This window comes from Nyctereutes procyonoides, unplaced genomic scaffold, assembly GCF_905146905.1.
Source record: "Nyctereutes procyonoides isolate TBG_1078 unplaced genomic scaffold, NYPRO_anot_genome, whole genome shotgun sequence".
Taxonomy (NCBI): Eukaryota; Metazoa; Chordata; class Mammalia; order Carnivora; family Canidae; genus Nyctereutes; species Nyctereutes procyonoides.
Genome location: NW_026575049.1, coordinates 46,779,594 through 46,802,190, shown reverse-complemented (window position 1 = coordinate 46,802,190; position 22,597 = coordinate 46,779,594). Strand labels below are relative to the sequence as shown.

The 22,597-nt window shown below is 42.1% G+C and overlaps 1 protein-coding gene across 5 annotated transcripts in view; it reads left to right on the top strand.

The window, feature by feature from the left end:
• Positions 1-22,597, top strand: part of THADA (THADA armadillo repeat containing) — a 327,892-nt gene that overhangs the window by 208,978 nt on the left and 96,317 nt on the right. For all 5 annotated transcript variants that reach the window (XM_055328918.1, XM_055328919.1, XM_055328920.1 and 2 more), the window contains exon 31: positions 14,755-14,870. In XM_055328918.1, the coding sequence (XP_055184893.1) occupies positions 14,755-14,870 (116 nt within the window). The remainder of the gene's footprint in view (positions 1-14,754; positions 14,871-22,597) is intronic.

Below are 22,597 nucleotides of genomic sequence, written 5' to 3'. Positions count from 1 at the left end.
AATAAGAATGTGCTTACTTAGCTTATTTTAAAGTGTTTGCCTCTCTGAGGCAGGACAAAGGAGCTGGAAATTATTCCTCTGAATACGTGAATTTATGGAGTGTGCTCTGTTGAATAAAGTATCAAGAATGAGCCTCTTGAGGATCATAGCTAATAGAACTAATATCTTCAAGGGTCACTAAATTATTCTTCTGAGACACTAAATGGCACAACTTACTCTTAGATATAAATCACATATGGGAAATTTAGCTTATGACAAAAAGGGCAAACTTGATAATAAGTATTATACTTCTCAAAGGATTACCCTGAGGAATAATCATTAATTCACCCTTGCCTTACACTTGGTCACTAGTATGAGCTGAGTAAGATGATTAGTCAGAAAGCACTGTTCCTGGGAAAATCATCAAAGACCACTAAGGAAAATATTGCTGAGGCATAATACTGCACGAGACAGAAGTCCAGTGGCCAAGCTAAAACAACTGCCAAATAAAAAGAATAAAAGCAAATACCACAGAGGAGTTAAGAAAGCTACTTAATAAGCAGAGTCAGGAAAACCTGGATACCTCAGCTGGATGGAGAAGGGTGAGGTGGGTTTCCTTTCTATACTAACACCTAGCAATGCCTAAAGTGCACCCAGCAAAATTAAAACCACACATGGGCATCCTCCCCATTAATAAGAATACCTAGTTTGGGAACGTCTACCTTCAGCTCAGGGCATGATCCTGGGATCCAGGATCAAGTCCCACATGGGGCTCCTTGCAGGGAACCTACTTCTCCCTCTGCCTATGTCTCTGCCTCTGTGTGTGTGTGTGTGTGTGTCTCATGAATAAATAAATAAAATCTTAAATAAAAAAAAAAACTAGTTTTTTAAGGAGCAGTTACAAAGTACTTTTCATTAGTTATCTTTTAAACTTCACAAGAACCTCATGAGATGAGTTATATCATTGGTTCCATTTTGTAGATGAGGAAACTAAGAGAGGTTAAATCATTTTCCTGAGGTCACCAGCTTAAATGTTGACTGCCTGCAAAGCCTGTGCTCTTACAGCATCTACCTCAGCACCACTGACCTTTGGGGTCAAATGACTCTTTGTCTTGGGGAACTGTCCTTTGCATTGTAGGATGTTTAGCAGCATCTCTCACCTCTGCTTACTAGGCACTAGTGGCACCACCCTCTCAGTTGTGGCAACCAAAAAATGTTTCCAGTCATTGCCAAATGTCTCCTGGAGGTAAAATCACCCCCCATTTTGAACCCCTGGTCTAAAGACTCAAGTTCCTGAGTGGGAACCTAGTGAGCATCCAGAGGAATATCCTGTCACTCCATTACAGTTGGACTCGAATCTGGCCAAGAAAGCTTGTTTATGGGGGGAAATGCGTACCCCATCCACTAAACTTGGTTTTCACGCCCTTCCGGCAGCATAAGGAAAAGGAGACAGGCCAAAATGGATTATGGATGGTTACTTAGAAAGGGCCGTTGTCTTGTTCAGCCAGTTATTCAACAAATAAATGTCGCAGTTCCTGGGAGAGTAGTTTCATAGAGGCACCAGTGTTTGAGGCGAAGTGAGTTGAGAGGGAAGATCACGAGTTTCCTGGAGATGAGCTTGGAGGATGACGAATTCATGCAGATGACATGTTGGTAGGCTAGGAATAGCAGAGCGGGCTGGTGGCCCAGGCTGCAAACATATCCCATCTTGAGGACTTGGATTCATTGGCCATTTTACTTTGTAAGCCAGCCCATTTGCAAGGAGTCTTGGTGTTTACTTTCACTATTGAGTTAACTATTGCCTTGAAAGTACTGTTTATCTCAGCCCACATGGTAATTGCCTTAAATTTAAAATCAAATCAACAAACTTTTGCATTCCAGTAAGGCTCTGTAGGAGATAAAACGATGTGGTTTACACAAAGAGATAAACAGCAATCAAGGCAACATATCTTAGGTGCCAAATGAGTGGTTCAGATAATACTATGGAATGAGAGGATGGAGAGATTGCACTACCTAGAATTGTCAGGGAGAACTTCACAAAGGGGGCTAATGAGCTGAGCCTTAAAGGATAAGTGGAAATACTATGAAATCTGTATAATGGCCTGGGGATCACACAGCCCCCAGTGTAAAAACTGTACATTTTAGATACTTATGTTAAAACATCTAGTCTTGTTATTTTGGATTATGTCCGATAGCAGATATGAAATCCATTTAGGGGCTCATCCATGATAATTGTCTAGAACTCATCATCAGGAAGACTCATATGTGAAAAGGGTTTTTTGCTCACTCTCAGGGGACAGACTAGGTTCATGAGGATTGGTTTCACTAATCCCTTTGATCCCATTAGATGGAATCACCCTTCTCTGAACAGAGGTGCCCTCGTTGGAAACAGAGCTCAAGATTTGGAGAGACCTTATTGCAGCCTGTCTGTATGGGTTTGGGCATTACACATACTCAGCTAGATGGTGGGAGGCGGTTATCAACAAGGGTGACAGAGGCTTTTGCTTCTCAAACACTGCCTGGTTTATTCCATGAATCCCAGCCATCCAGGAGACATTTATAATTCTGTATAAAATGGATGCAGCAGATGTTCCTTGTACTCACTGCGGGAGGTGTTGAGTGGCAAATGAACAAACAAACAGGGTAGGGGGGAGCCACCCAAATCTCCATTCCTAGGGGCTTAGAGGAATCCTTTTTCTCCTTCCTCCATGTGAAAATATAAACAGTTGCTTCATAAACAGTTTTCACTTTTTGACTTATAAAGATTTAGTCTTTTCCTTTTGTTTACTTTGATGACCTTTGAAATAAGCTGCAACCCAAACATTCAAAAAATTTTTTTTCCATCTTCATTTTTCATAAAGAGGAGTCTCTGTTACCACAGTGTGCTGGAAGCCAGCAGACTCCCGAGGCTGGCTCTCACCCAGGCCTGGACTCGCAGGGCCTTCTGCCCCAAACCCCCTCACTGGGCAGCTCAGAGTAATGTGCATTAGCAGCCTGAGAGCATGCTAAAGGCCAGTTCTCTGTGGGTCAGCTCTTTTTATAAGCAGATTTTACAGCTGCACTAAACTCTGGAAAATGCAAATTAATATAATAACTTTGTATTTCCTTTGCTCTATTTGCCACCACTGCACTGCCCCCCCCACACACACACACACAAACGCACACACTGGGGATTAGGACTACAATTCTCAGGAATGCTGTTCTCCTTCCCCCAAACCTCCACTCCTCCCACCCGCCACCTCCTATGGCCAGCCTTCACCCTCAGTAGGTCTCTCCTCTGAGCTGCTCTTCCACCCACATTGAGCACAGATCTGAAAAGTTCGATGAGAGCAGGAGTAGCCTTGGAAAAGTCTTAACATCTTCCCTTTCATGCTTGAAAAGTTCCTTTTCTTTGAATTCTCTTAGTAAGAAATGCCACGCAGCCGCCTATGGCAATAATGTAATGTGTGAATTTTCATATTGAGTATGGAGTTGGGGGATACATGATAAAAAGAGTATTGTTTAGCTTTTATTGGTTCTGACTCCAAAATTAACACATTCTTCCTTTGGGGTGCTAAGACAGTCCTGTATCTTAGTTGTGGTGGTAAATTACACAAATCTGTGCATGGGGTGAAACTTCCCCTCGCCCCACACACACATGAATACATGTGAAAAATGGCAGAAACCAAATAAGGTGTGTAGTCTAGTTAACAGTAGTGTGACGGTGCCAGTGTTCTGGCTCTGATATAGTACTACAGTCATGTAAAAATGTCGTGGTTGGGGGAAGCCGAGTGAAAGGCACACCAACTCTACCATTTTGCAACTTGTTATGAAGCTGTAATTACTTCAAAATGAAAAGTTAAAAAAAGTAATACATCCTTGCTGTAAAACATTCTAAATTCCACAAATATGTGGCATTGAATGTAAAAATTCTGCCCCCACTGTTAATAATTTGGCATCAGTAAAAATAAGATCATGCTATTTTTGCAGCTTGCTTTTTCACTTACCAGTATGTCTTGAAGATCATTTCATGTCAGTCCATATAAATTTATAACTTATTTTTAATGCTCTATAGCTTGGCCATATATGATGGGATACTTGAAGTAATATTCCATAATTTTTCAACTGATCCTGTACTGGTGGTTTCTAAATTTTCCTGTTCTAGTCAGTTCTGCTGAGGATCATCCTTGGGCATCTGTATCTTTGCCCATGGCTCTAAGTGTTTCTGTTAAATAAATTTCTAGAGGTGGGTATTGCAAGACTGAGAAAGTGTGCGTTTTCCATTTTGATAGCAACTGCCAGACTTTGTCCAGCTCCAGGGGTTACGATTTGTACAGAATACATCATATGTGCAAAAAAAATGGCCCTACCGATTACCCCTCAAAAAGACCGTGATGATTTATACTCCCACCAATGATGAATGAGAGTGTCTGTTTCGTTATCCAGTTACTAGTTGGGTCCCACCCTTAAAAAAAAATTCTGTGCAAATCAATGTTTAAAAAAAATTATTGTTTCAATTGCACTTCCTTAACCATTAATGAAATTAAACATTTCTTCATGTGTTTATTGTCTATTTGTATTTCATCTGTGAATTGCTTGTTTATATTCCTTGCAAATATTTGCAGTTCCCAAAGTGTGTGCCAAAGTACTGTGGGATATTTTAAATTTTTGTGAGAAGCATGGTGACACTTGCCATCTGTGAGATACTATGTGAACTACTAGCTTGAAGTAATTTACAGTTATCAATGTTAGCTCACACTGTATTCCTTTTGATGATGCCATACATCTTTGCAAAGTTGAGTATTTGATAGTTGCTATAGTGAAAAGCAAGTACCATGGGAAAAGCCATGTAGAACAGGAATGAGGGTGGTGGAGTCCAGTGACTCCAAGGCTTGGGAAGTTATGAAGTATCCAACAGGCATACACATCTCATTAGTAAGTAATTGTGATTATTATAGAATGAAATCAAAATATTTTTTCTTTCAACTTATGTGTATTATTTTTTCGAACAGTTTCTGAGTTGTTATGGCATAAATACTTATTAGGTTGTTTGGACCTAACTACTTAATAAATGGAACTATTAGGTATTTCTTTTGCTTAGAGGTACCATGAAAAAATTATTGAGGTGTAAGGGTGCTATGAATGAAGAATTACCCAGAGTAATTCTCTGTCATATTTCATTCCATTACTTTCATTTCTGTTATTGATTTGCAAGAGGTTTGTTCCTTGGAGGAATTAACAGATGTGCTTGTTTTTTACTTTTGAATATTCCTATTAATTTTTGCTAGACAAAAGATTTCAGTTGTTATGTTGACATATCTCTGCATCTTTTATTTGTGGCTTTGTGTTCATTCTTAAAAAGCCCATTTTCACCTTAAGATTATAAAATATTTTCCTGTTTTCTTCCAGCACCTTTATAGTTTCTTTTTTTTACATTTGATTAGCTCTCCATCTGGAATTTATTGCAGTGCAAGGCTTTGGGTAAAGACCCAGCCGTATTATTTCCCTAAGACTTAGTTGGCTGTCCTAATACCCTTGTTAAACAAGTCGGTCTCTTCACTATTATGTCACTATTATGTAAATGTCACTTTTACCATCCTCTGCATTTCTGGACTCTGAATTCTCTCCTTATAGTGCTTAGTGTTCTGTCTTGGATTTTATGCATTTTATTTATGTAGGTACATAACTTCCTGCACTAGATCATAAGCTTTTTACACTTATTGCATCTTTATGTTCTATAGCTATTTTCTTTTCTCTTTCCCTCCTCTGCTAAAGCCTTTTTCTGAAGCTTTTATTATAAAAAATTTTAAATACACACAAATGTAGGCAGAATAAAATAATGAATCTCATATACCCATCACTCGGCTTCAACAGTTATTGATTTATAACTAATATAGTCTCATTTATTCCACCACCAACTTCCTCCCTCCTGTATTGCTAAAGTTAACTGTCTTGACTGTACAGATTATCCGTGTTATTGTTCATTAATAAGTTTTGGTATCTCAAAGACGTTCTTATTGATCTCAGTATTGTCTTTAAAGAAACCCAATAGTTGAAAATCCAGATAGAAAAGATAAATTGGCAAGTATAATAAAGCTTCTCCTAAATAAGTTAAGCTGGGATTTATTTTACAAAGAAATAATGTGTAATTTAAAGCATTTTATACAAAGTTTTACAGAAATATATCTGTGTTTCAAAATTAGGAACCATTTGGTTAGGAAGATATTATATCAGTGTTGAGTAAATTGTTGTTGTTTTTTTTTTAAGATTTTAAGTAATCTCTGTACCCAGTGTGGGACTCAAACTCACAACCCTGAGATCAAGAGTAGCATGCTCCACTGACTGAGCTAGCCAGGTCCCCCAGTAAATTGTTAATTCTTTACTTGAAAACCTTTGTTTGTATGCTGGGTTGACACTGAATACCCTTGACATCACTTTCTAAACCTCACTCTTACCCTACAGCTGGGGGCCCTTGATGCTTCTTCTGGGTGAAGGGACTCCCAATTGCATTGTAAAATTTGGAGCACTAGGCCAGAAATGATCTAAGATAAATGTATACTCACTATCTCATTAAAACTGTGTATTTCTCCCAGCCCCTTTGTGTGGGGACTGTGTAGAGAGGTCACTTTTAGCATCCTGGCTGCTGCTAGGGAACATGGAGGCATGGTACAATTCCAAATCAAGAAATGCGCCATTCGTTGAGCCCCTCTCTCTACCCAACAAAGCTACATATCCTTGGGGCCCCAAAGACTATAAAGAACAGGACATAGTCCTTTCCTTCAAAGAGCTATACTCTGGGATAGGAAATTGTAGATTGATAACCATGATGACAAAATTTTTTAAAAGTATTTTTGTAATCAAGTGAAATGAGCTGTTGGGCACTTGTAGGAAAAGAGTATGTCTCGGTGGTGAGGAAGGGGATGGTGGTTGATGAAAGCTAAGGAAGGTTTTATGGAGGAAGTTGTTATACTATGAATGGAATTTCAATAGGCAGAGTTGGGAGTTGGTGAGAAGGAACATCCTGGGCAGAAAAGCATTTGTAACTTGTTGGGAAGGGGAAATTGTCCCATTTAGCCACAAAATAGGTATGTGAAATAGAGGAAGAAGGAGGTAAAACCAGAAAGGTAGTTGGAGACTTCAGTGCCCAGCAGCAAATTCTTTAGGCAGTTGGAAGTCATCGAAGGATTTTGAACTTGGAAGTGATACAATCAGGGCTTTAAGGAAGTCTCTCTGCAGCCATGTGTAAAATAAGCTTCGGAGGCAGAGATCAGTGAGTTGTTTTCATCTTCTAGGCATAAGATCTTTGGTTCCTGAACTGGAACAAAGGGAGTGTTCATTGAAAGGAGGGAATGCATTGACACACAAAGTGACTTCACAGGCTCCTACACACTTTGTGTTTGTGTACATTTTAGTCCTTAAAGATATTCATGGGCCCATTTCCTGTGATTCTCTTCCCCAAGCCAGTGTCAGCTAGGAAGTAATTACACTTCGTGATTAGCTCCCTTTTCCTGGCAGCAACAGCACAACACAGCCAAGTGTCACCTTTTGGGAACTTACCAAGACCTTCTTAAGGACGTGTTCTCATCTGATAAACAGGTTGAGGTTTGGAAGAGTACCCACTTGAAGTGCTTCCTGGCCTGCGCTCTAGCATTGGTGGGTAACTGTGGGTGGTACATGCCCACCAAGTCCTTTCTTTAGGGATGACCAGGCTGAGTAGCTGAAGTGTCCCGGGGTCATGCCTCCCATTCACTGAGCTATCAATTTAAAAAGAGAAATATGCTGAGCTCTCTGTACAGATGACATAGGCAGGTATATACACCCAACAAGCACCATGCCCCACGCTGTGGAAGTCGGAGGTGAGAAGGGTGCCCTGAGAAGCCTGTGGTCTGGTTGAGGATAAGATTAATGGGCCTGAAGCAGAAAACAACCTAACCCTCACTGTAATGATTAGGTAGGGTATATAAGTTAGGAGACTCTTCTGTCTCTTGCTTTCCCATCTCCTGCCCACCCCACACACACACACCTTGTACACATATACAAATGCAGTCTACCTTTTAAATAATTTTTGCTCTCTTTCTCCACATTTAAATGATTAAGCATATTTCTGTGAATTAGAAAGTTTAGATTCCTCCCTCAGTCATTCCGCTTCTCACACCCTTCCCCCTTTCAGCCTGACTTAAAGCCATAAAATACTTCTGCCTGCCTGCCTTTCGTTCTGTTTGTATGAATTAAGTCGACAGGATAAATATTCACATTCCCAACTACAGGCTGAAACAATGTTTGCCTGTTCTGCCCAGTGAGTCGAGAGAAAAAGGGGGCCTGACATCACCCTATACTGTACATTCCCGGCATAGATCATTTATTTAAGTCGCTGAAAAAATACAGATGTTTTACCAGCCGAAATAAAATCCTGTGTAAACACTGGGCTTGGAAAAATGTGGCTCTGACTTAGCCGTGGGGGTTGGAGCAGTGCAGAGAGAAGCCTAGGCAAAATGGCAGCTACAGAAATTTTATCCTGGGCTGAAGGTGATAGGGGCAAAAGTGTTCTCCCAAAGTCTGCATGGTGCAAAAGAAGAACAGGATCTGTTTTTGAGAAAATACGTTGCAAAAAGTGGGTAGATAATGTTGATTTTCAGAGTTTGGAATTGTTAATGATTACAATACGTTGAACTCATTTATATCTGACCTCTGAAATGAACATCACTTTTCTCTTTGGAGTTGTCTTTTTTCATGGCCTGCCTAACCTGGGCCTGTTATTGCTGGATCCTGCTGTTTGTGGAGCTCAGCTGCTGTTGATTTTATAAGGGGGAAAATTGCCTGGAAGCCACGCTTGGTGAAGAGGAAAACCCATCTCAGCGTTGCATTCCCAAACAGCCATATATCATCTTGATCTTGTCTAACACAAGTCACTATTTTAGTCTAGCAGCATAAACCAGACATATTTTACTGGTGTAGTGCAAGTTTTTTCAGGGATCTGCCTCATGACTCTTTTTAGGCCTGTGGCATTTATTCAAAGAGCTTTACATGTGCTCTTGTGGAATCGCTTTTAGGATTCAAAGCTGCCCAAATGGACCCCATGCTTCACACAGATGCTTGGGGGCTCCCCCGAGTCTCTCTCTGTGTTTAGATTGGGGATGGAGGTGGGCAAAGAAGAACTGCTTCCAGGTTCTCTAGACTTTGCTTCAGTCCTCCCGTTTCATTGGGGCTTGCATCTCAGGGGCAGGAATGCTAGCCTACTCCCCGCTGCTGTCTGGCCTCCCCTCCTGAGGGCATCTCCTGGCAGTCCCATTGCCTGCGATGGTCATGGGCGGTGCTGCTAGTTTGCACTTGGTTGTTGATTGTGCTTTCCTTCTGACCTGGTCACAACTGTCGTAAGTCAGCAAAGCTTTCTGCTGTTTCTTTTGCCAAAGACACCTCTAATTCCACTCTAGTCTTTCTCTGAGGGCCTGCAGAAGCTGGAGGCAACCCACTGTCCTGCTTTGTCCCAGGGTGGTCCTTCATAGAGTTCCTTTGCACTCTCAAAAAAATTCTTGCTTTGCAAGATAAATTACCCCTGACTAGAGCAATCATCATGCAGATATTCTTACTAAACTCCCCAGGTCCCCTTCTCTCATTCCCAAACCTGCATATTCCCTTGCAGTCCCCATCTTGGACTGCTGCCTGAGTTAAGCGACTTATTTTTTCTAAAATGTCTCTCAAGTGTACGCGTTCCCTCTCCATTCCACTCCTTTTACCATCTAGATTGGGGCGCTCACAAAATCAGTCCTACCAGCTACCCAGCAGCTAAGTGAAAGCTACCAGGCAGATAAGTGAATGAAGGCCCTGTTGATCCAATCCTTTGTTTTTAAACTTTTGATGAGATTTAGATTCAGTAAATACTTCATTTTTCTCTTGACTCTCCAAAAGTTAAAAAAAAAAAAAAAGAGCAAAAAGAGCATGGAGGCAGTGATAAATAACACTGACACTCTGCCTTAGTCCCACAAGTAATAGGCAATAGTTGGTGTGGCGGTGAACCAGCTCCCACAGGTGACTATTGCCCCAAAGGAATGTGGGCCCCAGGTCTTCTGATTTTTCAAAAGAAATTGGAAAGCAGGATGATTTTGGTGTGAAATCTCCCAATTTGTAAATGACAGGTTAAAAATACTGTGTTGGTCAAAGAAAACATCTGCAGCCACTTGGGGCCCACCGCCATCCTTGGCTTTCAGCCTCTGGCTTTGACCCTCATCACCTCTAGTCTAGACTGATAACAATCTTAGTTTTTTATGTACACATATATTTGTTTTAATTTTATTTAAATTCAGTTAAATAACATATAATGTATTATTGTTTTCAGAGGTAGAGGTCAGTGACTCATCAGTCTTATATAACACCCAGTGCTCATTACATCACATGCCCTCCTTAATGTCCATCAACCCCCCCTCCCCTCCAGCAACCTTCAGTAGACTAATAGCAATCTTGGTCATCCTGCCTCTTCTTACCCAGCCTCCAAACCGCCCTGGACTTTCCTTTACAAATTACATATCTGATTATGTGAGCCCGGTCTCTAAAGAGGCCTTTGCCACCTGCAGAACAGAGGTCCCTTGCTGGTTCTATCTAGATCATCCTCATTCCAACATGACCCCTCTTTGCAGCTGTGTCTCTTACCACCCTGCACACACCCTGGCTGTGTTCTCTCCACATACAACTCCTTGGTGTCCTCTGAGCAATCCTAATATTTTCTTTCCATTCATAGGTTTGTTTTTTTTTTTTTTTTTAAGATTTTATTTATTTGACACAGAGAGCATGCATAAGCAAGGGGGGTAGTAGGCAGAGGGTGAGGGAGAAGCAGGGAGCCCAATGTGGGGCTCTATCCTTGAGACCATGACCTGAGCCAAAGGCAGACACTTAACCAACTGAGCCACCCAGGTGCCCCTGATAGGTTATTTTTTTTTTAAGAACAATTATAGATTTATAGAAAAACTGACCAATACAGAGAGTTCCCATATATTCCTCTCCTCCCCAGTTGTATCTTGCATCAGAGTGGTATGTTTGTTACAATCAATGAACCAATATTGACACATCATTATTAACTCAAGACCATAGTTTACATTAAGGTTTATTCTTTTTGTTGGCAATATTGCTATTATAATACCCTTTAAAAGTTTTTTATGATTCAGTTTCCTCTACTTGCATGGCTTTCCCCAGATTCTGACAAGATTTGTTTAAAGGCCAAATAGGAATATCACTTTTTTTTTTTTTTGCAAAGCCTTCTCTGAACGTTTATTTTTTGAATGGGGCCTGGAAGGGAGGGACCAGACAAAAAGAGGAAGAGAAGTAACATTTTTATCAGGTGCCTAATGGATGCCAAGTACTATATATTCCTTTAAATCTCTCTACAGTCCTATAAGCCAGATACTATTATAAACTGTTTGCCGTGAGGAAACAGAGGTTAAATAAGTTGCCCAAAGCCCCATAGCTAATAACTGGGTTTACACCCATGTCCACCTGGCTCCTAGGCCTGCACTCCTCCCCTAGGGCTGCTTTCCCACCACATATCTAGCCTCCCTGCTCTCCCCACTGCAGTGAGGAGTGTGGTGGTGTTCAGCTGTGTCTCCACTCCTTACACGGAGTTGTAGGAGCTCACCAAACCCAAAGGCACGTGTCCTAAAGGCAGAGTCAGCCTAGGAAGAGGCACCACGGATCAATGTCAATTCAGCAAATGCTGTTTGAATTCCTGCCGTGTCCTGGACTTGGTCATGTATGAGGTCAAGCGTAAAAGGAAGATGATGGCAGTGCTGCCACGCAGGTGATAAATCGAGAGCAGACAGAGGCAGGGAAGCTATGGATTTTCCATTTCTCTGCAACTAGAGTGTAAACTGCAGAGAGCAGGCATTCATTTGTTCTGTGCTGCAGCTCGTAGGCTAGTGCCTGATAGTAGTTGTTGCTTAGTAAATATCTGTGGAGTGAATATTTGAATCCTATTGCAAATTTGGGAGACCTAAAGTGACACTTCACTTCTCAGAGCTCTCACGTGCATTCAGCTGGTCACGCAGCTTCGGTTTCTCTGTTTGGTTTAGTGCAGTCCTGTATTACAGGCTGTTTGCAAATTATCCCAGGTCTGGCCTAGATAGACCACACTCCTAGTCCAGAGGTTTTCCTGGACCAGAACTTTCAGAAAAGGGCAAAGGAGGAGGAATTGCCATGCCCCTGCCATCTTTTCTGAGCTGATGGACAAATGACCCTTCCTGGGAGCCGCCTGGTGCTCCTGGACCTGACCTTGGACTGTAGTTCCAGAGGCCTGGCCCCACCTCTGGACTTCACACCAAAAGATGGCCTCATTTTTCTTGAACAAATTAAAACAGACCCTCTAAATGTTATGTGAATGTAGTCATGTATTCAAATATAGTCATTAATTTTCTTGAAGAAAAAACAATTATCTCCGACACAGTAGACTTGTTTCAGACATTTGCCTACAAAACTTTTCTCTCCTCCCTGTTCCCTCCTCTCCTTCCCTGCCCAGTTTTCCCTTGACTTCTGTGACCCTGTCTTTCACTTGTATTGCTGTCTCTCCCACATGCCTCTTTCCGCCGTGGCTCTTCTAAGTGTGCCTCCCTCTGCAGTTGTCCCGTGTAAATAGATCGCTCTCTGTTCCTGGTGAATAACCAGGATCACAATTGCTGTCTGGGTTGTGCCCAAGGTGACAGGATTGATGGACCTGGAGGCTGATTTTCATAAACCAGAGCTACCAAGTGTTTCAAAAACAGCCTTGTTTTTGCCAAGTAAGGTGAGCAAATATAGGACTAAGTTTAAACATCCATCAGGAGTTATTTTTGAGGTGATTGCTTCTAAATGAGAGGCATTCGAAAATCTCACAGCTTTCTTTACAAGTAAATTCCACAGTCATGTATTTTGCTGGTGTCTGCTGATTAATTACGATCCTGTGACACCATGAAAAGCCCTGGTGGTTGGTTTTGTGCAGCTGTGGAGAAAAGCAAAGCAAGGCCCAGTGACTTTGCCAACTCTTTCAGGATAGTGGGGATTCAAGCAGAGGGAGGTGGTTTTTTTCACTCTGGCAGTCACCACATAAGAACAGAAGCCCCAGCCAGACCCATTTCTCCAGACTTCACGACGGGTGGTTTGGGTCCCTGCGGGGGTGTGGTAAAGTAGTGATACTTGATCTGTTGCCTCTGAAATAACAGATCCATTATTAGAGAAAACGTTTGCAGTCTCCACATCAGGACTTATGTGCATTCTCCTATACAATTATGTCTGTTTAGACCCCCCCCCAAAAAAGTAGTAACATATAGCAAAGGAATCACAATTTTTTTTTTAATTCTTTAAACAAAGGTGCTCAGGGTGTATTTGCTGTTGGTAACTGCAGATGTCTGACCCAAGAAAACTGCTAGTTCATTCCTGTTTAGGCTCTGATGATTCTGGATCTCTTCTCTTGGACTCTTGCTTTTTCTCATTACTCGCTTCCCTATTTAACTCTCCCACTCCTCATGCACAGGAGAGAAAGGGAAGAAAAAGTTGAATCTTGCTGCTTTGAGAGAGTCATCTGGAGCTCTGGTGATGGGAAAGGAAAGGGAAAGGGAACAAACTAATTATTAAAATGGACTTCAAAGTTCTGGGTGTGTTTATCCATACTTGCTCTGCCCACCTCCTCCGCTTGATTTAGATGAGGGGCCTGAGGGATTTCTCTGACATGCGTCATTCTCCTTGGCACTGATTAGGTCAGAGGATCTCATCTGTGCCATAGTCCTTTCTCTCTGCTGCAGGTTTGTACTTGTTGCAGTGTTGTTGATGTCATTACTGAGTGTGAATCCATGACGTGCTTAAATGAGCCACTCACATAGATGTACACATGGTCATGCGTGCTGCATCTGTGACCTTCATTCTAAATAGGGGCAACTAGAGGATTTGTTTTTCTCTGCTTAATTCGAATATATAATGTCCTATAAGAGTAGGATGTGTCTGTATTGCTGCTTCCACTCCACATCTCAGTGGAAAACTGCTAAAAATAATCAAAATAGTTTACAAACATCACTGTCCCATGTTTGCAAAGGCAAGCATCATCGTGGCCTGCTTCTTTGGCCAAGAATGTTCTGATAAACCCGACACACAAACCAGTTGGGACTCTGAGACAATTGATTTTGCCTCTGCAGTAAGACTTTGACTTTAAAAGGTACATTTAGGGGCACCTGGGTGGCTTAGTCAGTTAAGCATCTGCCTTTGGCTCAGGTCATGATCCCAGGGTCCTGGGATTGAACCCTGTATTGGGCTTCCAGCTCACAGAGAGCCTCCTTCTTCATCTACCTCTGCTGTTCCCCCTGTGTGGGCTTGCTCGCTCGCTCTCTCTCTCTGTCAAATAGATAAATAAAATCTTTTTTAATTAATTAAGTAAGTAAGTAATAGTGCATTTGTTTCATGTGAGACTGCTAACATAGAGTAAGATATTGGCCTTTTTTTTGCTTAAATCAATTTATATAGGTTGCTGTAACTAATAAACTCTTGTATCAAATGATTGTTAAGTCTGAGAGTAGTCAAAAAAAAAAAAAAGTCTTGAGAGTAGTCACTCTTGTTTGGAATTGTGCAGGGGACCTAGAGCATAGGTAGGGATTAAGGGCCTAGATTTCTTGCCACTTGCTACGTCCTCCCAAACCAACTTGTTTCCTGCACAGAGACCAGAGCCACATTCTGCAGGTGTCTGTTTTCTTTGAGGGGAATATTTTGAGGAAACCTAACAGAGAGGAACTGAACATTTAGGAAAAATATATTTTCACAGCAGGATATTGCTTTTTCTCTTTTTTGGTTTAGGTTTTTCATTTGTTACAAGCCTTCACAGACTCCAAATACAGACTGAATACATACTTTCAGCAGGAGCTGGCTGACGTTGCTGTTTGTACCAGAGCCAAACTCTGGCTGGCCGAGAGGTATGTTAAAACCCCACATGAGCAAGGAGTTATCAGGGGTTAGGAATACATTGGAGAATTGCTGTTTCTAGTTGTGGGAGTTTTAAAAGTCATTGGCATGAGTTTTCTAAATTTATTGGAGTATTTATCTTTTTAGAACTTTGGGTTGTGGTAAAGAAAGAAAAATATTTTCTTGACAATTTTTCTGAAACTGCTCTATGGCTGGGGGCATGTAATATGGCTTTTTATCTGTCTATCAATCAGCTTATTTTTATTAATACCTGTCTTGTGCCCAGCCCTGTATCAAATATTATGGCAACAAAAGGCAGTAATTGACTAAAATCACGTGATACAAACTCAGGTGCCACGGCAATTCGTAGATTAGAAATTAGGGAGACACTTGAACAGGCACAGAGAAACCAGTAGGATGTGAATAAGAAAGATGTGCAAGTTGCCCCTTTTTAGGTAGACAGTAGAATAACTTGAATAATCAAGACAAAGGAGGGTGGATACATATTTTTTTATTCTTGCCATTGTTAGTTTATTCTAGATCTTACAACATTTACTATGTGAAAGACAAAATAAAAAGAATTTCTCATTTAATATGCAGGGAGGCCTCTCTGTAACAATATGTTCCAAATCCATGTTGTAAGACTCTGATATTGACAGGACAGTTACTGCAAAGGGCCTCCCAGTATGTCCTCTGTAAATGCCAACACAGGAGGTTCAGGGGAGTCCCAGAGGCTACCACATTCCATGCCAGAGTATCTTGGATTCAATTAGAAAATCAGTGTATTAGTTGCCTTACATCACGGCCTTTTCTTTTGTACTTCAAAAGCACAAAAAATGTACTTTTGTTCCCTTTTGTTGATTCCTCACCTTATATGGGAAGGCAGAAAATGGGTAGTACAAGAACCACAAGTCACTATAATCCAACAGATTCTTGTTGAACACAGGCTACACGCTGGCCTTTGTGTTAGGAGATATAAAGGATGCAAAGATACAGAAAAACTAGCTCTGGCTTTAAGGAACTGATATCCAGGAGGTGAGAAAGATGTGTAAATAAATAATCTTCATCCTGTAAGGCAAGGGTAATAACAAATATGTGTAGGAAGCACATGAGTAGCCAAGAGGAGGGGCAGGGACAGGTCTTCAAGAGATGAGTAGAATTTCAGCAAGCGACGAGGCAGGGAGGGCATTCCAGGCTCTGGTAGTGTCAGTGGCAAAGACGCGGGAGAGTGAAGTGGTAGGGTGAGTGTGGAGAGATATAAAGAAGTTAGCTCCAGGGAACGCCTGGGTGGCTCAGCGGTTAAGTGTCCTAAGTGTCCACCTTCGGCTCAGTGTGTGATCCTGGGGTCCCTGGATCGAGTCCCACATCAGGCTCCCTGAATGGAGCCTGCTTCTCCCTCTGCCTCTGTCTCTGCTTCTTTCTCTGTGTCTCTCATGAATAAATAAATAAACTCTTTTAAAAAAAAGTTAGCTCTTCTGGAACCTAGTAGAAGGGTACACAAGGCAGCAGAAATACGTGGAGGCCATACAGTGAATACTCCTCAAGGAAACTTTTCCGTGAAAGGGAACCATTGAAGGATTTCTTGGTGTGTGGATATGTGAGTCTCCCTGTCTAAGCACCTATAGCTCTGGAAAGAGATATTGATGGGGAAATTCTCTTATGTCTGAAATGTCAGTAAAGTGATGGTTAACTCTCATTTTTAGACCAGTTTGTGTTTTCTCTCTTTTATATAGAGAACAGAAGTTGATTGACCATAAACTGCTTCTCTGAGCCTAGTATCATTTGCCTTCCTTGTGACTTTTAGCTAAATCCCCTAAACTGCCTTTTTGGGGAGAATAGGGAGTTGCAATCACATTCCTGCCCTCATCTGTTTATCAATAGCAGACTAGGTCCTCCTAGCTGTTGTTTCTGGGGATCAGGAAGTCAGGGCTCTCCAGGAACCATCCTATTGAAATTTCAACTTCCAGCCAGGCCGGCCCCAAGACAGAATCCTAAATCTCCTGTTCTGCAGATGCTGTAGAGGCATTTCTGCCCCCTTAGCCTGCTACCCCTTAATGGGTCTCATAGAAATTCATCATCTACTGGCCTCCTGAGCCCATTCCTTCTTGTTGGATGGGAAGGATGAGTTGGTGTAATAGGCCAGCCATCTGAACAGACCTTCATGCTGAGCAGTCAGTGCCTGAAGATGGATGACCAAGCTGCCATCAGCCTCCTCTCCAGCTGGAGAGGTCCTCCCATCCTCTTTTAACTTTCCCTATTGCAATTTGCTCATTAGGCTTTCAGCATCATCACTGCCCACCCCCCCCCCAACACAGACACACCTTCTTTGATTTTTCTCCATGATTTTCCAGCCCTAGAAAACAAAAGCATGAATCACTGCAATTCACCGCATTTCTACCTTCCTTGCTGAGAGTCCGGGACAGCCACTTTTATGTTTCCAGTGCAGTCAACTCTTTATTATTCAAGTGTGAACTTTATACTTTGTGGGTGGTCTATAGGTAGTTCCTAACACCAGGCCTCCTCTCGCTCCCAATGCACTTTTACTGTATTAATCAGGATGTGTTCAGAGCCTGAAATAAAGTTTGAGAGGAAAACTCACTGCTGGAGCACAGTCCATTCCAAAACCACCAATCAGTCTTTCTGTATTATCCACATCATTGACATGATAACCTTGAGGTTCCTGAAGAGGAAAGTAGAGCACCAAATATAAATGATGAAGCTTCAGGCTGTCCTGTGAGACATACCTGCCTTGTCCCTGAGGTCCTTTGAGAGTGCTACCCTGGGAGGCTTGTGTCTATACTAATACCTCCATGCTCACAGGAGCCCATTCTGGGTCCTAATGGGCCATTCTCAAAGCCATGTTCATATTATCACCTGCCTTTCCCATGAAAGACATTGCAATATGGAGTGTTCTCAGTTCCACTGCTCAAGAGGCTCTTTATGTCCCTAGCAATTTACATATGAAAGAAAAATAAATGTTCCTTTGTGACTACCAAGGATTTTCTGTATCTTCTGAGTAGAAGCTGTGAAACATTAATGTTACTGCCACACACACACACACAAAAAAAAAAAGCTAGTTTAAATTTTAGCACCGATGGGACACCTGGGTGACTGAATCAATTAAGTGTTTCCCTTTGGCTCAGGTCATGATCCCAGGGTCCTGGGATCGAGCCCCTCATCAGGCTCCCTGTTGAGTGAGGAGTCTGCTTCTCCCGCCCTCTGCCCTCTGTGTGCTTGCTTGCTCTCTTCTCGATCTTTCTTTCAAATAAATAAATCGTTAAAAAAAATTTTAGCACCAACACCTTTTTTCTTCTATAGTTGATTTGATTATTAGCCTGAATTCATTCATCCCAATAAGTACATATGCATTAGTAAGGGTGTCATTTATTTGTCTTTTTATTACCAACGAAGGTTTCTTTAAAAAAATGTCATTGGAGCCATTGGATAACCAATTTGGTTTTTAAAATTTTGACCCTGAAATTGAGGGCACATAAAATAAAGACTTTTGTCATATATTTATGTTTTGACTTTGCAAGATTAATTGGGATTTATATGAGGTGGTTAAGCAATAACCCTGAAGTTGTTGGGGGAATTTTTGGTGATGAACGGCCAGCTGGCAACATGGCCTGAGTAGAGGCCTGGGCTTCTGCTCTTACAGGCCGCTTTTCATTCCAAAATGTCAAAGCCTTTATGGAAATCAGCTCATTAATCCTTCTTGTTCCTTCCTTCCCCTTTTTCCTCCATCCCTCCCTCCTCAGTCCAGGTCAGTGTCTCTCTTATGGTGTAAAGACAGTTTAACAACTACTGAAGGAAAACGAAGCTGACCCAGGCCACAAGCGGAGTGCACAGAGAGGTCGGTGGCGGGCCTGGGGAGGCTGGCCGTGGGCACCCAGTGAGGGCACTCGGCAGCCACCCAGCCTGACCCCCTGGGCCACCCTTGCTAACAGCAGATTTCAGCCCTACCTCCCCAGCTGGACCATAGACTGCCTAAATAGGCTGAACTTTTTGAAAGTCCTGTCAAATAGAACTAAGAGGAGAAAAGACTTATTATTTAGATCAAGAGTTGGAATTATTATTATATTGGGCTTAAAAGTTTTCAGAAATCAATTTGGTTCTAAAAGGGAGAAGTGTGTGTGTGCACTTTCCTTCAGATAAATGCAGTGGACTCTTCAGATAAAATGAACATCAGACTAAGTGCAATGGATGATGTGATGACCAGGAAGAAAAATGGGGCCTATTAAATTTTTTTTCTTTTTTCTTTTTTCTTGCTTGTCACTGTAGCATATACTTATCATAGAAAATTAGGCAAGTATGAAATTTGGAAAGGAAGAGAATATAAGTCTGCTCTTGCCAACATCCAGTAGAAGCCACTATTACTAGTTTCAGTTTTACATATACACTTATTTCATCTTTTTGCCTGTGCCTTTTTTTTTTAACATAGTTGTAGTTTTGCTGTACGTAGAAGAGCTCACTTTTTTCACTTAATAATTCATGACAGTGTTTGCCATCATTATTAAAAAAACTCTTTGGGGGATCCCTGGGTGGCACAGCGGTTTGGCGCCTGCCTTTGGCCCAGGGAGCCATCCTGGAGACCCGGGATCGAATCCCACATCGGGCTCCCGGTGCATGGAGCCTGCTTCTCCCTCTGCCTATGTCTCTGCCTCTCTCTCTTTCTCTCTCTGTGACTATCATAAATAAATAAAAATTAAAAAAAAAAAACTCTTTGTGGTATAGCTACTATGGAAAATAAGATGGCGTTTCCTCAAAATATTAAAAATAGCATTACTATATGACCTAGCAATTCTACTTCTGGGGATAGACCTAAATTAATTAAGAGCAGTTTCGAAGAGATATTTGTACACCCATGTTCATGGCTGCATTATTCACAAGAGCCAGAAGGTAGACATAACCTGAGTGTTCATTGATGGTTGAATAGGTAAACAATGTGGCATATATGGGCAACATAATATTATTCAGCCTTAAAAAGGAAGGAAATCCTGATACAGGCTACCACATAGATGGACCTTGAGGACCTCATGCTAAGTAAAATAAGCCAGTCACAAAAAGACAAATCCTGCATGATTCCACTTATGTGAGGTCCCAAGAGTAGTCACATTCTTGGAGACAGAAAATAGAATGGTGGTTGCCAGGGGTGGGGGAGAGGGAATGAGGAGATAGTGTTTAATAGGCATAGAGTTGTAGTTTTACAAGATGGAAAGAGTTCTGGAGTTTGTGTCTCCGGGTATTGGCATTTATTACGTACCCAGATTGGCGACAGTGAGTTTTTGCTCCAGGCAGTAGTTCTTAATGCTGATGGCTGCATATTAGAATCATCTGAAGAGGTCTTTAAACCGAATGCCAGGTTCCACCTCCAGAATTTCTTATTTTTTTTTTGGTTGAGGGTGTGACCCAAGGACTGGTAGTTTTAAAATTCTCCAGGAGATTCTAAAATGCAGTCAGATTGAGAACTACTGAGGTGTTCTTATGCATTCTTGTGTCTCCCATCTCCTTGAGCCAGAAGAGGAAGGATGAGCATTGAGTGAAATAGCAGCCATGTTAGAGCACAGTTGGATTTTTCTTCTGAGGCCACAGACGCAGACTCATTCGAGAAAGACCATCCCTCTAGTCTGCTACCGAGGAGATACGGTGGTTAACACTTTTGTTCCACAGATGGGCCAGTAAGGGGGGCCACACCGCTGTGTAGTTTCATGTATGAGTGAATTTCCGAGGTAGATTACTTAAAAGCTGCCTTAGCAAGGTATTTTAAGTTATGTCAGTTGCCCTGAGAAGTAAGATCTCATACTCTAGTGTGGTCTACCGTCCTGGAAGCTTATGGCTCATTTTGTTTTTGAGGTGAGGCTTGAAGAGAATAGACTCATATCTGTATCACTCCATTCAACAAATACTTACCGAGCCCCACTGTATGCCAGGCTGTATTAAATACTACAACTGTCTATTAAAACCAAACTTCAGTGTAGAGAAGGCAACAAAACAGAGTCTTGTCAAATTGAATCATAGACCCAGAACTTTAGAACTAGAAGGAAACATGAAGTTTCTTGCAGTCTACTCCCATCCGCATGCATATGGGAAAGTGCAGCCCAGAGAGGTTGAGAGATTTGTTCATTTCCACACAGCCTACCAGGGCAGGGGTAAGATCCTATCTGATAACAGTTAACATTTGTTGAGGACTTCTTCCCTGATCTTTGAGAAGCTCTTTGTACTGCCCTCTCCCCTCCAGCCACCTCCATCTGTCCAGCGTTTTTATGTCAAGGCTTTTGAATGTCAAAGCTTAAGCATTGTCTAGAACAGTGCTTCTCAGACCTTAATGTGCCCATGAATCACCTGGGGATCTGCTTAAAATGAAGACTCTCATTCAGTAGGTCTGAGATGGTGACTAAGATCCTGCATTTCTGATGAGTTCTCATGTACTTCTGATGCTGCTGGTTCTGGGACATATTGTGAGGGCCAGGGGTCACTGTGATCATCAGACTGTGCCCCTTTGAAATACTCCCACCTTCACACCCACATTCTCAAAGGCTGGAGCTTGGGTACAAAGGAGAAGGCTAAGACCACTGAAGGTGTGGATGCAGAATTCTTTCCCCATCCACCTGGGATGCCCTGCACAGAGGGGCTGCATGGCTTCTGCACTTCCAGTGGGGAGCCCACCTCCCTTGTCCGGGCAGCCATCCCAGTGGCCTCAGTGCCTAGGGTAGAACCAATGTTTATTGGCATGCAGAGAGTAGTATCATTTTGAAAATAACAGGCTGATACTCGAATGAGAAAAACAGGCTCTCAGAAATACAAGAACAATCCCCAAGGTTACAAGGAAAGCAACCTGGGCAACACATTTTTTAGTAAACAGTCCTGATGGGGAGCATAAATGGTGCAGGATGTTAATGTTTGTTGAAGATCTCTTTGTATTAGACCTAATGATTTGTTACCCCAAGTTAATTCTCATTTGCCAAAAATATTAGCTGTATGATCCTTCCACTTCCTGATACAGCTCCCCTCCATTAGTGCTCCTGACACCCTCTATTTACTCCTCCATGGACTCCTCGTCCACTCCTCCACCTTTCCAGTACATACCTCTAGCCATTTGTATATCTCCTTCCCTGTCCACCCCCTTCTCCATACTCTCTTTGTCTCCCCATTTCCTCTCTTAGTTACTGGGCCCAACTAAGAGGAGTGGTAAGCTCCTTAAAGTCCTAGGATTTAAATGCTTGAAGAAAATATGCTTATAGAGACAAAGCTAGGACTGGCTTTTGTGCAGCAATCCCAGTCCTGCCCCCAGGGGGGTCTGTGGCCAGCTGCAGAAGCTCTGGTTTGGGATTCTGTTTTGCCTCACAGCTGAACACAATATCTATGCTCTAACCACCAGATCGATTCCCACAAGAGACTGCACCTCCCAAGCAGAAACACTGGGGTTTAGGTCTCATTTCATTTTCCCACTGTCCTTCACCCTTCCCAAACCCTTCGTGCCTCCTGGGCTGCTCCCCTCCTGAAGGAAGAGGTCCTCCTTTCGCAACTGCTCGAAATAAAGAGGTCTCAGCCCTTTGCCACAGCTGCAGGTTGCTGTTTCTCTCCCATGCCTCTGAAATGAATATCGTCGAGAAGGATTGCTAAAATATTCTGATGTTCATGTGGCATTTTAAGGCTATCATTTGTGGTCCCTGCCAAAACTGTAAGGAAAGCAAGTCTGAACAGGGATGGTTGGTTACATAGCAAGTTTCCAGGCATT